We start from the raw sequence: 13,200 nt of genomic DNA, 5'->3' as shown, positions 1-13,200 counted from the left end.
AAATCCAGTTTACTGCATGAATATTTTTGTTACATTGACATTCGCATGTAATGCATCAATGGCGGCATAGGGGTGGCTCAGTGGCACAGGGGTGGCATGGTGGCACAGGAGTGGCACGGTAGCACAGTGGTTAGCACTGCTGCCTCACAGCATCAGGGACCCAGGTTCAATTCCCGGCTTGGGTCACTGTCTGTGTGGAGTCTGCATGTTCTTCCCGTGTCTGCGTGAGTTTCCTCCGGATGCTCCGGTTTCCTCCCATAGTGTGAAAGATGTGATGGTTTGGTGCATTGGCCATGCTAAATTCTCCCTCAGTGTACCCAAACAAGTGCCGGAGTGTGGTGACTAGGGGATTTTCACAATAACTTCATTGCAGTGTTAATGTAAGCCTACTTGTGACCAATAAATAAACTTTAACTTTAATTTTAGTTACATATTTCAGCCATATACAATAGATACTTCCCAAACCCAGTATTTTCTTTTTCTTTTCACGCTATGGCAAGAAAAGTAAAATGATTAATAAAAGACAACTCAAAGAGAAAACTCCACTCGTCGAGAAGTATAGCCAAAAGAATCATATAAAAATAAAGCCGCGTCTCATTATAATTGAAATAAATTACAGAAATAACCAGTACATATTTTAACTGACAACTCTAACTTGTGTATAATCTGAAGATGTATAAATGTGGAAGAACATTTCAGTTGGAAGGTAAATCTGTGGCACAGTGGTAAGCACTGCTGCTGAACAGGACCAGAGCCCCAGGTTCAATTCCCGGCTTGGGTGACTAACTGGAGTGTACACATTCTCCCTGTGTCAGCGTGTGTTTCCTCCCACAGTCCGAAGGATGTGCTGGTTAGGTGCATTGGCCATGCTAAATTTTCCCTCAGTGTACTCGAACAGGTGCCAGAGTGTGGCTACTCGGGGATTTTCACAGTAACTTCATTGCAGTGTTAATACAGCCTACTTGTGACACTAATAAATATAGCTTTAAAAAGCTGTAAATCTTACTCAACTAATCATAAATGATAAATTGGGAAATATCTTCTACTGCCCATCTTAAGCAGAAAACATCCACTGGTTAACTTGCCATACTCATGGCAAGCACTTATATAATAACTTCTTAAATACTTAATCAAACCTTACCTTCCGCTTATTGTGATTTCATTCACTCCATAATATCTATGTCTGAAGTTCACTGACGTTTGCCTGGTATGGTATTGACCTCTTAGATGGATTCTTACATGAGTAGTCTTGACAAATGTTTGAAGAGCTGGAGTGTTGTAAAAGTCATTGTACCCAGGACGCCTGTTTGGTTCAGAAGTCAATATACTGAAAGTCACATTTCCACCCGCGTAGGGAATGGTGCTGGTTAAAAATAAACAAATTTAAAAGAAAAAAGTATATATTAATTCACACATGAACAGAAGGAAAGTGGATTCTTCAGCAGACAAATAGAAATATATTTGGGGCTCCGAGTTTAAATGAGTCACTCCATGTACATGTCAATCATTTATCCTCATTCATTCATTTTCTGGAGACGTAGAAGTCCAAAGGCAACTTCTTTGAACTGTAAATTCTGCTCTTTGATTGGCCAATAAGGTTCCATTGCAGCTGCATTGTTGATGATGCCAGTTTTCACTCTGTTATTCTTATGACCTTGGCATAACCTATGTAAACTCATTGTTGAGCGACAGAAATGAATCAATCCACTAAAGTGGCATGACAGTTCAGATGCAGACATGCTACCATCTCTAATAGTTGTACTTTTGTACAAACATGGGAAAAATGACTTAAGAGTAGGCAGACCATTGCAAAGCAGAAGGATTAATCAGAAACTCACCCAATTGTCTGGAATGAAGTCAAGGGTATTTTATGTGCAGTTCTTTGAGGAGGTATCAGCCAGAGTAGATAGAGGAGAGTGGCACGGTGGCACAATGGTTAGCACTGCTGCCTCCCAGTGCCACGGACCCAGGTTCAATTCCCAGCTTGGATCACTGTCTGTGCAGAGTCTGCACGTTCTCCCTGTGTCTGCATGTTTTGCTCCAGGTGCTCTGGTTTCCTCCCCCAGTCTGAAAGATGTGCTGGTTAGGTGCATTGGCCATGCTAAATTCTCCCTCAGTGTACCCGAACAGGTGCCAGAGTGTGGCGACTGGGGTATTTTCACAGTAACTTTATTGCAGTGTTAATGTAGGCCTACTTGTGACACTAATAAATAAACTTAAACTTAAATCAGTCAATGTTGTATATTTGGATTTTCCAAAGATATTTGATAAGGTGCCAGGCAAGATAGGAGTTCCTGGTGTTGGAGCCAATATTTTGGAACGGGTAGGGGATTAGCTAACAGGAAGCTGCAAGTAGCAAGTAGGGGGTCTTTCTCAGGTTGGAACCTGAGTAACCGGTGGAGTGCCACAGAGTTCAATGCTGGGGCTACAGCTCTTTACAATATAAAACAATGATTTGGAGGAAGGAACAGAGTGTACTGTAGCCAAGTTTGCAGATGATGCAAAAGTGGGAGGGAAGACAGGTTCTAAGGAGGATATAAATAGTTTACAGAGAGATATTGAGTTATAGGGGTTTACAGCATGGAAATAGGCCCTTCACCCCAACTTGCCCATGCCACCCAATTGCCCACATTTGGCCTATATCCCTCTTTACTCATCTTACCCATGTAACTGTCTAAATGCTTCTTAAAAGACAAAATTGTACCTGCCTCTACTACTGCCTCTGGCAGCTCATTCCAAACACTCACCACGGCCTGAGTGAAAAATTGCCCCTCTGGGCTCTTTTGTATCTCTCCTCTCTCACCTTAAACCTATGCCCTCTAGTTTTAGTTTCCCCTACCTTTGGGAAAAAATGTTGACTATCTCGTTGATCTATGCCCCCCATTATTTAATAGACCTCTTTAAGATCACCCCTAAGCTTCCTATGCTCCAAGGAAAAAAGCCCCAGTCTATCCCTATAAATCAAACCATCATGTCCCAGTAGAATCCTAGTAAATCTTTTCTGCACTCTTTCTAGTTTAATAATAATCTTATTAATGTAAGATTGTTCATTTTGGAAGAAAGAATGAGAAGGCAGATTAGTACTTAAATGGAGAGAGACTGCAGAAAGTTGTAGCACAAAAGGACTTGGGGGTCCTTGTCCATGAAACCCAGAAAGCTTGCATAGGTAAAGATGTTAACAGGGAAGGCAAATGGAATGCTGGCTTTTATTTCAAGGAGACAGGTGCATAAAAGTAAAGAGGTGTTGCTGCAACTGTACAAGGTACTAGCGAAGCCACATTTGAAATACAGTTACAGTTTGGTCCCCTTATTTAAGGAAAGTTATATTATCATTGGAGGCAGTACAACGATGTTAGCTAGGATGGTCTGGGGATGGAGGGACTACTATATGAGGAACTCCTTAGAGTTCAGAAAATTAAGAGGTGATATGATTGAAACATTTAAGATTCTTAGGGGGCTAGATAGGGTAAATGTTGGGAGGATGTTTCCATTCATGGGAGAGTGTAGGACCAGAGGACATAGTCGCAGAATAAGGGTGTGCTCATTTAAGATGAACCTGAGGAGGAATTTCTTCTCTCAAAGAGTGGTGAGCCTTTGGAATTCTTTACCCCAGGAAGCTGTGGAGGCCGAATCCTTGAACATTTTCAAGGTTGAGATCAATAGATTTTTAATCAGCTGGGGAATTAAGGGTGATGGAGATAAGGTAGGGAGGGGGACTAGGTGTGCGTTAGATCAGCTATGATCTTATTAAACGACAGAACAGGCTTGAAGGACTGAATGGCCGACTCCTGCACCTATTTCTTATGGTCTTAACTCCTAGGTCTCATTGAAACCCTGCTGACTGACTTCTCAATGTACAGGATGGGGAGTCGGTAGGGAGTGAGACACAATCTGGTGTAACCTAAGCCATTGAGCCCCTCAAGCCTGTAACGTCATATACCCACCTTTGCCCCTTATTCTTTAATACCTTTGGTTCGCAGAAATATATCAATCTGAGATTTAAAATTAGCATGTGATCCATGATTGTTTGTGCAATAAAGCACCGTTCCTTTACAGCTGACTCCTGAGTTATTACAGACACAAATACAGGAACATGCCAAATTAGATCTAATCATGAGCAAAATTTAGTTAACAGCCTATCAGTGTGTAAACATTTAGCTAATAAAACCATAAAAGAATATGATTGAGTTCAACTTGTGTTTGAGAGCGAGAAAGGCAAAACAGCTACTGAGATTCCAGATATAGGTATGACTGACTTCAACAGGCTGAGACAAAAACTTATCCACAGGGCCCGATTTTAAACCCATTCAAAATTATTAGCTAAATGTTTTCACACTGATAGGCTGTTAACTAAGTTTTGCTCATTATTTGATCTAATTTGGCATGTTCCTGTATTTTTGTCTGTAATAACTCAGGAGTCAGCTGTAAAGGAACGGTGCTTTATTGCACAAAGTAAAAGTAAATCCACAAGCCTGTGGTGAACACACACAGGTCCCAACCAAGACAATACCACAATGGACCTGCTCAGGGTCTGCTTTATAGAGGGCTTGGGATATGAGTCCCACTTATTAAGGTAATTACCTATCACCTTGGGAACTCGTATTCTACAAGTCCAATTGGGAGGCCAATCAGAGATTCCCCATGTAAATCCTGGGGGTTACAACAGTGTCTTAAAAAAAACTATCCTGGACACATTCATGAAATTTACTGCCTTTCTGTCTTTCATGAGCTCATATGCTTATCTCAGTCTATGTGGAAATTAAAATTCCTCATTAAAAACATGCTGCCTTTACAACTCGCTAATCTAACCTCTGCATTGGTACCAATGAATCGGGGACAGAAGCCTTCCTGCAGGGGTCCCGCAATTGGTTGGGCGGGGAGTGGGCATCTCCATTGTAGAGGAGGCCTTAAACTTTCCTTGAGTAGAACAGAGGTTTCCTCTTCTGGCCTTGATCACCTATGCCACTGGGTTGGCCCTGGCAGAAAACCCACTGCCATTTCCCACTCAGACAGCCCAGTAAAAGTTGCAGTCAGGTCCTAATGACATCATGTAAAGGGGCTCTGCCAATTTTGGTAGCATAGCCTGCTTAATTCAGCTAATTCGAATCACAGAAGCACCTCACAGACCCAGGCCAGAGAGCAATTTTAACTGCCCACCAGCCTAGTCCCGTCTCCACTGGCTGAATTAAAATCAGTAAGAAGTTTAACAACACCAGGTTAAAGTCCAACAGGTTTATTTGGTAGCAAAAGCCACACAAGCTTTCGAAGCTCTAAGCCCCTTCTTCAGGTGAGTGGGAATTCTGTTCACAAACAGAGCTTATAAAGACACAGACTCAATTTACATGAATTAAAATCACCCCATGAATTTCTTTATCCAGCTTCAGAGACGGAAAGCCTTATGCATGTTGCCGCAATACAACTCCTGCTCTCTGACTGACAGCAATGAACACTCTTGATTGTTTATCTCAAGCTATAACATCAAATCGGACACTGATTCACATAGTCCTGGTACAGAAACATTGCAACTGCACTCCTTGGGCAATATGCCACTGTAGCACAGAGGGTTGAATTCACACTAAAGGCGAGCCACCATCACTTCCTTGTGTAATGTGATTTAAATGCCAGCAGCAACCATAAATAATCAAAGACTTTTTGCCATGGGGGAAAAAAATAAGTAAAACTGCCGAATGGAGGATTATCCAGCAAAACTACCTAATGCCTGGAGCAAAATGCAGGAAAGGGAGAAATGAAAACTGAAAAAAAACAGCAGAAACCACTTTAACAAGTACTGTGAATGGGTCAGGTACAGGGTACACTGACTCAGCATCCACCCGATTTTCAAAGTGGAAGGTTGTCATAGAGCTTCATTTAAAGTGTGAAATTTGATATAGGATGTTTCAGTGCATTATTTAAATCTTGAAATGAGGCTACATACTATTAGCACAATGTTAGCTTTTGATCCAAATCATCTGGGGTGGGAGGTTTAGGGGGGGATTTGAGGAAATTTTTTTTTACTGAGAGGGTGGTGACGGTCTGGAATACACTGCCTGGGAGGGTGATGGAGATGGGATACCTCACATTCGTAAAGTAACTGGATGAGTACTTGGCACCCATAACATTCAAGGCTATAGGACAAGTGCTGGCAAGTGGGATTAGGTGGGCAGGTCAGGGCCTTCCATGTGTCGGTGCAGACTTGATGGCCCGTAAGGCCTCTCATGCACTGTAGTATTCTGTGATTCTGTTTTCTGCTGATATCAAGCACCCCTGTGAATTAGTTAAATGAATGATACTCAAACTGATATCAGCTTTGAAAAAAATGTGTGCAAAAGCACAATAATTAAGTACAATTACCAAATGATGCAACCCAGAGAATGGAGAAGATGCAAATAGACTCGTCCCATATTGATGAGCTCCACAAAAACATGCAAAGGTGAGCAGAGCAGTCACCTTTGCCTTGTTCCAGCTACCAGCAGATTTCCTCCTGGAAGAATCTGAGTAAAACCCCAAGCATTGAGTGGGTCAATAACTGTACTGCAGGGCAGCCTTTTCAGTTGTGGGATAATGAGATCTTTGTCGATCAGATTTCCAATATCTGCAATATTACTCTTTTACGGATGTACAGAAGACAGGCACTAAGGGAATGCCCAAAAGTGATTAGTTGATATTTGCATGCACCGTGGCATGATTTAATTTATTAATTTGTTTTCGTATGTTTAGTTTGTGGTGGATTTTATTTTTTGCACTGGTGCTAAGTCGACACTGTGATGGTCAGGTGACAGAATATAAGGCTTGCAACTGTTGGTGAATGGAGGATTGGGGCTGTGCTAACTCATTCAGTCGTTCAAGGCAGACTGGCCAGAAATCGGGTATCTATCTTGCATCCTTCCTTCCTTCCTTTTCCTCCTCTTCCTCCTCAGCTGCTCATCATACAGCTGCTGGCAATGGCTGTGGAGCTGTGCTGGCAAGCTTGAACCGTATTCAGGAGTCTTGAGACCCACTGTGCCAAGAGCTAGAAGCCTCCTCCAGAGCAGTCCAGGCAGTTGAAGCATTGTTTCAACCTTCCAGTGGTCTGCTCTATTACATTTTGTGTGGCAGCTTGGCTTTCACTCTATGTATACTGCACACATGTACATGCTGAATGCACTGGAGTCATAAAGCCCTGGATCGCCCATGTCAGCCAGTGGCCACACTTTGGTTTGATGTAGAGGCTCAAATACATATAAAATGCCACAGAATGAAGGCATCATGACTGTCATTGGGAACTGACCTACATGATATGCTGTGAATGGTTGAACACATGTTGGAGTTGCGGGAGTGGAATCCCTTTTGTTTGCTGTACATCTGAGTTGGCTTGCAGAGCTCATGAAGTGATATGCTTGTGATAAATGGCACCCTACCCCATTAGAAAGCCTCAAAGAACCATGTGCTTGCTCTGTCCACCTTCTTCTGGCCAGAGAAAATGAAATGCCTGAAACTAAAAGAGACAAAATGCTGGAAAATCTCAGCAGGTCTGGCAGCATCTGTAAGGAGAGAAAAGAGCTGACGTTTGGGTCATCTGGACTTGAAACGTCAGCTCTTTTCTCTCCTTACAGATGCTGCCAGACCTTCTGAGATTTTCCAGCATTTTTTCTCTTTTGGTTTCAGAATTCTAGCATCCGCAGTAATTTGCTTTTATAAAATGAAATGCCTTCAGCTCTGTTAGAATTTGGATCCTCAATGATCATGCTTATGCAAGAGTGCACAGAGAGCAACCAAATGATGCAAATATCACCTGCTGCAGCTTGACAGGAGCCTGATACGAAAACATCCATGGTCATACTCACCTTGGCACTGCCATCCTGGGCCTGCTGTGATGCTACAGCTGGGGTCAAAGCAGATGGTGATAGATTTCAGCGATTGGTGAAGTCAATCCTTGTACCCAGCCCAAGCCCACCCAACAGCCAGGACTCTTGAGGGGCCCTCCCTCTGCAAAGTGGCAGCAGCAGAGGAGCAGGTGGCCACTAAACCTACCTCTTTGACCTCCTTTGTGCTGAAGGCAACCGGCCAGGCTGTCAGTGCCAGGATGCCAGTGGACAGTACACCATTTTACTGCCAAGATGCATGGCCAGAAGGGGGGCCTGAGTGGTGATCTGAGGGGAGGGTGTTACGTCAGGTCACCATCATGCCTGTGTGGTGTGTGTGGTTGGAGAGGGGTTGCCCATTATTTGTGGGTGAGGGGGATGTCTCTCTTTGGTGAGGGGCTGCTGGTGCTCCCTGGTTGGTGGGGGAAGGGGCACCATTTCATTTTTGGGGGGAGACGGAAGTGCGGAGATCAGGGCTCCCTTTAAAAAGGCCGCCCCGATCTCTGAACAGTGGGGCTGGCCGGCAGGTTCCCTGCGATGAGCTCAATAGCATCTTTCAAGTGGGTGAATCCCACCTGACGGAAGCTGCCAATGTCAACGGGAACACTCCTGCTTTCCCCGTTGGGCATGGTCACTTAGCCTAAAAGCAGGAGAATTCCGCCCACCGTGTGTGAAAATAGAAAATAATTCCCACATCTCTACATCTCTTCTGCAAAATACAGTTGATGCTAGATCAATTGCTATTTTTAAAATCTGAGATTGGCAAATTTTTGTCAAAGAGATTCAGGAATATGGGACAAACGTGGGAATGAAGAGTTAGATCGCAGATCAGCTGTGATCTCACTGAATGATGGAGCAGGCTTGAGGAGCTAAATGGCCTATTTCTCTTCCTCTGCTATGTCAAAATAAACCTTACAGCTAGTTCGCACTTTCTATTGTATTCAATGAGCACTGTTAATGAAGAAGTGTTCTGTGGCCCTGTATCTTCTTTTACATCTGGACTGCAGTACAACCTTCTTATTATCACACCCAATTTATCAGCCAATTTATTTAAGTAGGCAATGACATTAAGCAGGCTTATAAAATAAATGGAAAAGGGTAGGGACATGACTAAAATTGAAATAAAAAGGAAATCAAGGAAAATGAGAACAGACAGGTGCACAGGATTGAGGTTAATATACTACTGAGAGAGAGGGTTGCAGAAGTGTTGAAAAACAGGTGTAAAAAATTAAAAAATAGTCAATGGTCAGCACTTTTTACATACTAATGTATTCATCGGAGTAATCATCCCATAAGTCACACATATGCGAGATATGATATGATATAATTTGTGTGTGTGTGTGATACTACACTCAGCTTGGTTCCTGGCTAACTGGAGCTTTACATTAGATACTATCCCATTATGACATGAAATTGGATAAGTAATATATAGATAAATAGAAAATGGTTTAGTGCTTTGATGCTATGTTATAAAACAAATGATAAACAGGTTACAATATAAAATATAATATTATTGATAATTTTATGATTGTTTTATAAGGTGACAGCAGACAAATCTTCAAAATTATTATACAAATTCAGCCTTGGGTTAAGTTTAATAAAGACCTTTTATGGAATGCTGGCAGGAAATTAGACAGATATAACAGCTACACTGAAATATGAAAATATAATTCTCGACCGTGATTTCAAAGAGTCAGGGCTGGTACCACCATTTGGCAAATAAAGTGGTTACCTAAAGCGGCAAAATTTTGCTGGAGCGGGTGAATGGGGGAAGGTGGCAAAAAACTGAATGAACTATGCATGAAACAATGTAAATAAACAAACAGGCTTCAGCAGTGGGAATGCAAGATCTAGATCTACTGATATACACTCACATATACTGGCAAACAGACTGGGCAAACTCTTCAAACTATTCATGCCAGCAGGATCTTGTTGGGGCACCCCCCTGCCACAGGTCTCCCAGGTGCATGGGGTGGATACAATGGGCAATCCCATTGACAGTGGCGGGACCAGAAGATCCCGCCACTGGCCAACGGCGGACTGTCTCCTGCTGCCAAGAGACACATTGCGGAGGGGCCAGAGACTCCCACCCATAGATTTCCATGCATTTACATTGCAGTCTTTCCCAAAATTTCATATTATACTTTCCACTCTGTTTATGCAATGGTTTTACAAACTTGTACATCGACATGACTTTTCCAAAACTGCGAACCAGTCAACAATATTAAAGAAAATAATTTGATCTTGCCCACTCCATCATGATGATTGTTGATGGTGTGTAAAATGTGCACAAAATCATCTAGTAGAGGAGACAGAGAGACTTCACCGAGGACCATTCTGGGAGAAGTTGCCACAGTCACTTTGACTGTATGGTGGGTAGAGGAAGAACTCCTCCAGAGACAAACATGAGAAGAACATCCAGCAGAGGCGGCAGAGAGACTTAGACCATAAGACCATAAGACATAGGAGCAGAATTAGGCCACTCGGCCCATCGAGTCTGCTCCGCCATTCAATCATGGCTGATATTTCACTGACTTCACTGAGAAACATTCTGGGAGAAGTCACTGCAGCCACCTTGACTATATAGTGAGTAGAGGAAGAACTGGTGTCAAGGAGCGGTTAAGCCTGAGACACTATATTGTTTCCCTCCCTGCCTCCCTCCTTCTCTAACCAAAAATAGAGCACTGTGAGGAGGAAAAGCAAGATGAAAACAAGATGTGGTCTTGCCCTGCTAGAGTGGTAGAGGACACAAGGTAAAGAGCTGATTGGTAAGTAGAAAGGTCATTTAATAATTTTATCACTGGTAGTCTCAGAGGTAATTTCTGTGGTTTATAGTTTGTAAAGGTTATATTCGCTAGTGACAAAGAGCAGGAAGGACAGATGGAAAGGAAAAGGTGGTGGAGTTGCATTGTTGATTAAAGATGATATTGATATGATATTGAGGAAAGATATTAGCATAGATGATGTGGAATTTGTATGGGTCAGTTAAAAAACAACAAGGAGCAAAAACATTTGTGGGAGTTGTATACTGACCACCAAACTGTAGTGGTAATGTTGAGAAAAGCATTAGATTGGAAATCAGAGATGCAAGTGTTAAAGGAACATTCGTGATTATGGGTGACTATAATCTGCAAATAGATTGGGAGAGTCAAATTAGTCACAGTACAATAGAGGAGGAATTTCTGGAATGCATATGGGATGGTTTTCTGCAGCAATACATTGAGGAATCAACACGGTAGCAGGCCATCTTGGACTGGGTGTTGTGCATTGAGAAAGGATTAGTTGGCAATCTAGTTGTGAGAGAACCCTTGGGGACGAGTGACCATGGCCACGATGGACTGGGAAACACTACTGAAAGGAAATACAATGGATAGGCAATGGCAGGCATTTAAAGAATGAATAAGTGAACTCCAGAAGTTGTTTATTCCTGTTTGGCGCAAGAATGTAAGGAAATTATAGCCAAACCATGGCTTACAAGGGAAATTAGAGATAGTGTCAGATTCACGGAAGAAGCATACAAGTTGGGAAGAAAAAGCAATAAGCCTGAGGATTGGAAGCAGTTTAAAATTCAGCAAAGGAGGACCAAGGGATTTATTAAGAAGGAAAAAAATAGAGTATGAAAGTAAGATGGTGGGGAACATAAAAACTGACTGTAAAAGTTTCTATAGATATGTAAAGAGAAAAAGATTGACAAAAACGAATGTAGGCCCCTTGCAGAAATGGGAGAACTCATAATGGGGAATAACAAAAGGGCAGGAGAATTAAATTTGTACTTCACCTCAGTCTTCACAAGGGAAGACATGAATAATGTATCAGAAGTGCTGAGAGAAACATATTTTAGTGAGGAGCTGGAGGAAATCAGCATTAATAAAGAAATGGTTTGGGGAAAATTGATGGAATTTAAGGTGGATAATCTCCAGGTCCTGATAATCTTCATCCCAGAGTACTTAACTAAATGGCCCTGGAAATAGTAGATCTATTGGTGGTTATTTTCCAAAATACTTTGGACTCTGAAATAGTTTCTACAGATTGGAGGGCAGCTAATGTAAGCCCGCTATTCAAACAGGGAGGTAGAGAGAAAACAGGGAACTATAGACCAATGAGCCTAAAGTCGGTACTGGGGAAGTTGCTGGAGTCTATATCAAGAATTTCATAACTTGGCATTTTGAAGGCAGTGGTATAATCAGCCAAAGTCAGCATGGATTTACAAAAGAAAAATCATGCTTGACGAATCTATTGGAATTCTTTGAGTATGTAACTAGTAGAATTGACCAAGGAGAATCAGTGGATGTGGTTTATTTAGACTTTCAGAAGGCTTTTGACAAGGTTACTATGTAAAGTTAAAGCACATGGGACTGCAGGTAATGTCTTGAGATGGATAGAAAGCTGGTTAGCAGATAGGAAGCAAAGAGTTGGCATAAATGGGTCTTTTTCTGATTGGCAGCCAGTGACTAGTGGGGTTCCGCAGGGATCTGTGCTAGGGCTCACATTATATATTAATGATTTGGAAGAGGGAACTTGATGTATTATCTCCAAATTTGCAGATGATACAAAGTTGGGTGGGAGAGTGAGCTGTGAGGAGGATGCAGAGATACTTCAGCATGATTTGAATAGGCTGAGTGTGTGGGCATGTGCATGGCAGATGCAGTATAATGTGGATAAATGTGAGGTTATCCACTTTGGTAGCAATAATAGGAAGACAGATTGTTACTTGAATGGGTGTAAATTGAGAGAGGTGGATACTCAAAGAAACCTTGGAGGCCTCCTGCATCAGTCACTGATAGTAAGCGTGCAGGCAATAAAGAAGGCAAATGATCTGTTGGCCTTCACAGCGAGAGGATTTGAGTATAGTGATAAGGATGTTTTGCTGCAATTGTATAGGGTGTTGGTGAGGCCACACCTGGACTATTGTGTGCAGTTTTGGTGTCCCTATCTGAGGAAGAATGTCCTTGCTATACAGGGAGTACAATGAAGGTTTACCAGGCTGATTCCTAGGATGGCAGGTCTGTCATATGAGGAGAGACTAAGTCAGTTAGGATTATATTCCCTGGAGTTTAGAAGAATGAGAGGGGATCTCATAGAAACTTACAAAATTCTAACAGGATTAGACAGGGTAGATTCAGAAAGAATTTTCCCAATAGTGGGGGAGTCCAGAACTAGGGATCATAGTTTGAGAATAAGGGGTAAACCTTTTAGAACTGAGGTGAGGAGACACTTCTCCACCCAGAGGGTGGTGAATGTTGGAATCCACAACCACAGAATGTAAATGAGGCCAAAATGTTGTCTGATTTCAAGAAGAAATTAGATACAGCTCTTGGGGCTAAAGGGATCAAGGGATATGGGGGGAACGGAGGATCAG

At 42.3% G+C, this 13,200-nt stretch overlaps 1 protein-coding gene across 1 annotated transcript in view; it reads right to left on the bottom strand.

The window, feature by feature from the left end:
• The window catches only part of ush2a (Usher syndrome 2A (autosomal recessive, mild)), a 916,330-nt gene that overhangs the window by 767,753 nt on the left and 135,377 nt on the right, over positions 1–13,200 (bottom strand). Inside the window, exon 8 of the mRNA XM_078230465.1 lies at positions 1,142–1,363. Coding sequence (XP_078086591.1) covers positions 1,142–1,363 — 222 coding nt within the window. The remainder of the gene's footprint in view (positions 1–1,141; positions 1,364–13,200) is intronic.

Source organism: Mustelus asterias, chromosome 15, assembly GCF_964213995.1.
Source record: "Mustelus asterias chromosome 15, sMusAst1.hap1.1, whole genome shotgun sequence".
Classification (NCBI taxonomy): domain Eukaryota; kingdom Metazoa; phylum Chordata; class Chondrichthyes; order Carcharhiniformes; family Triakidae; genus Mustelus; species Mustelus asterias.
This window is presented reverse-complemented; position numbering and strand designations above follow the sequence as displayed.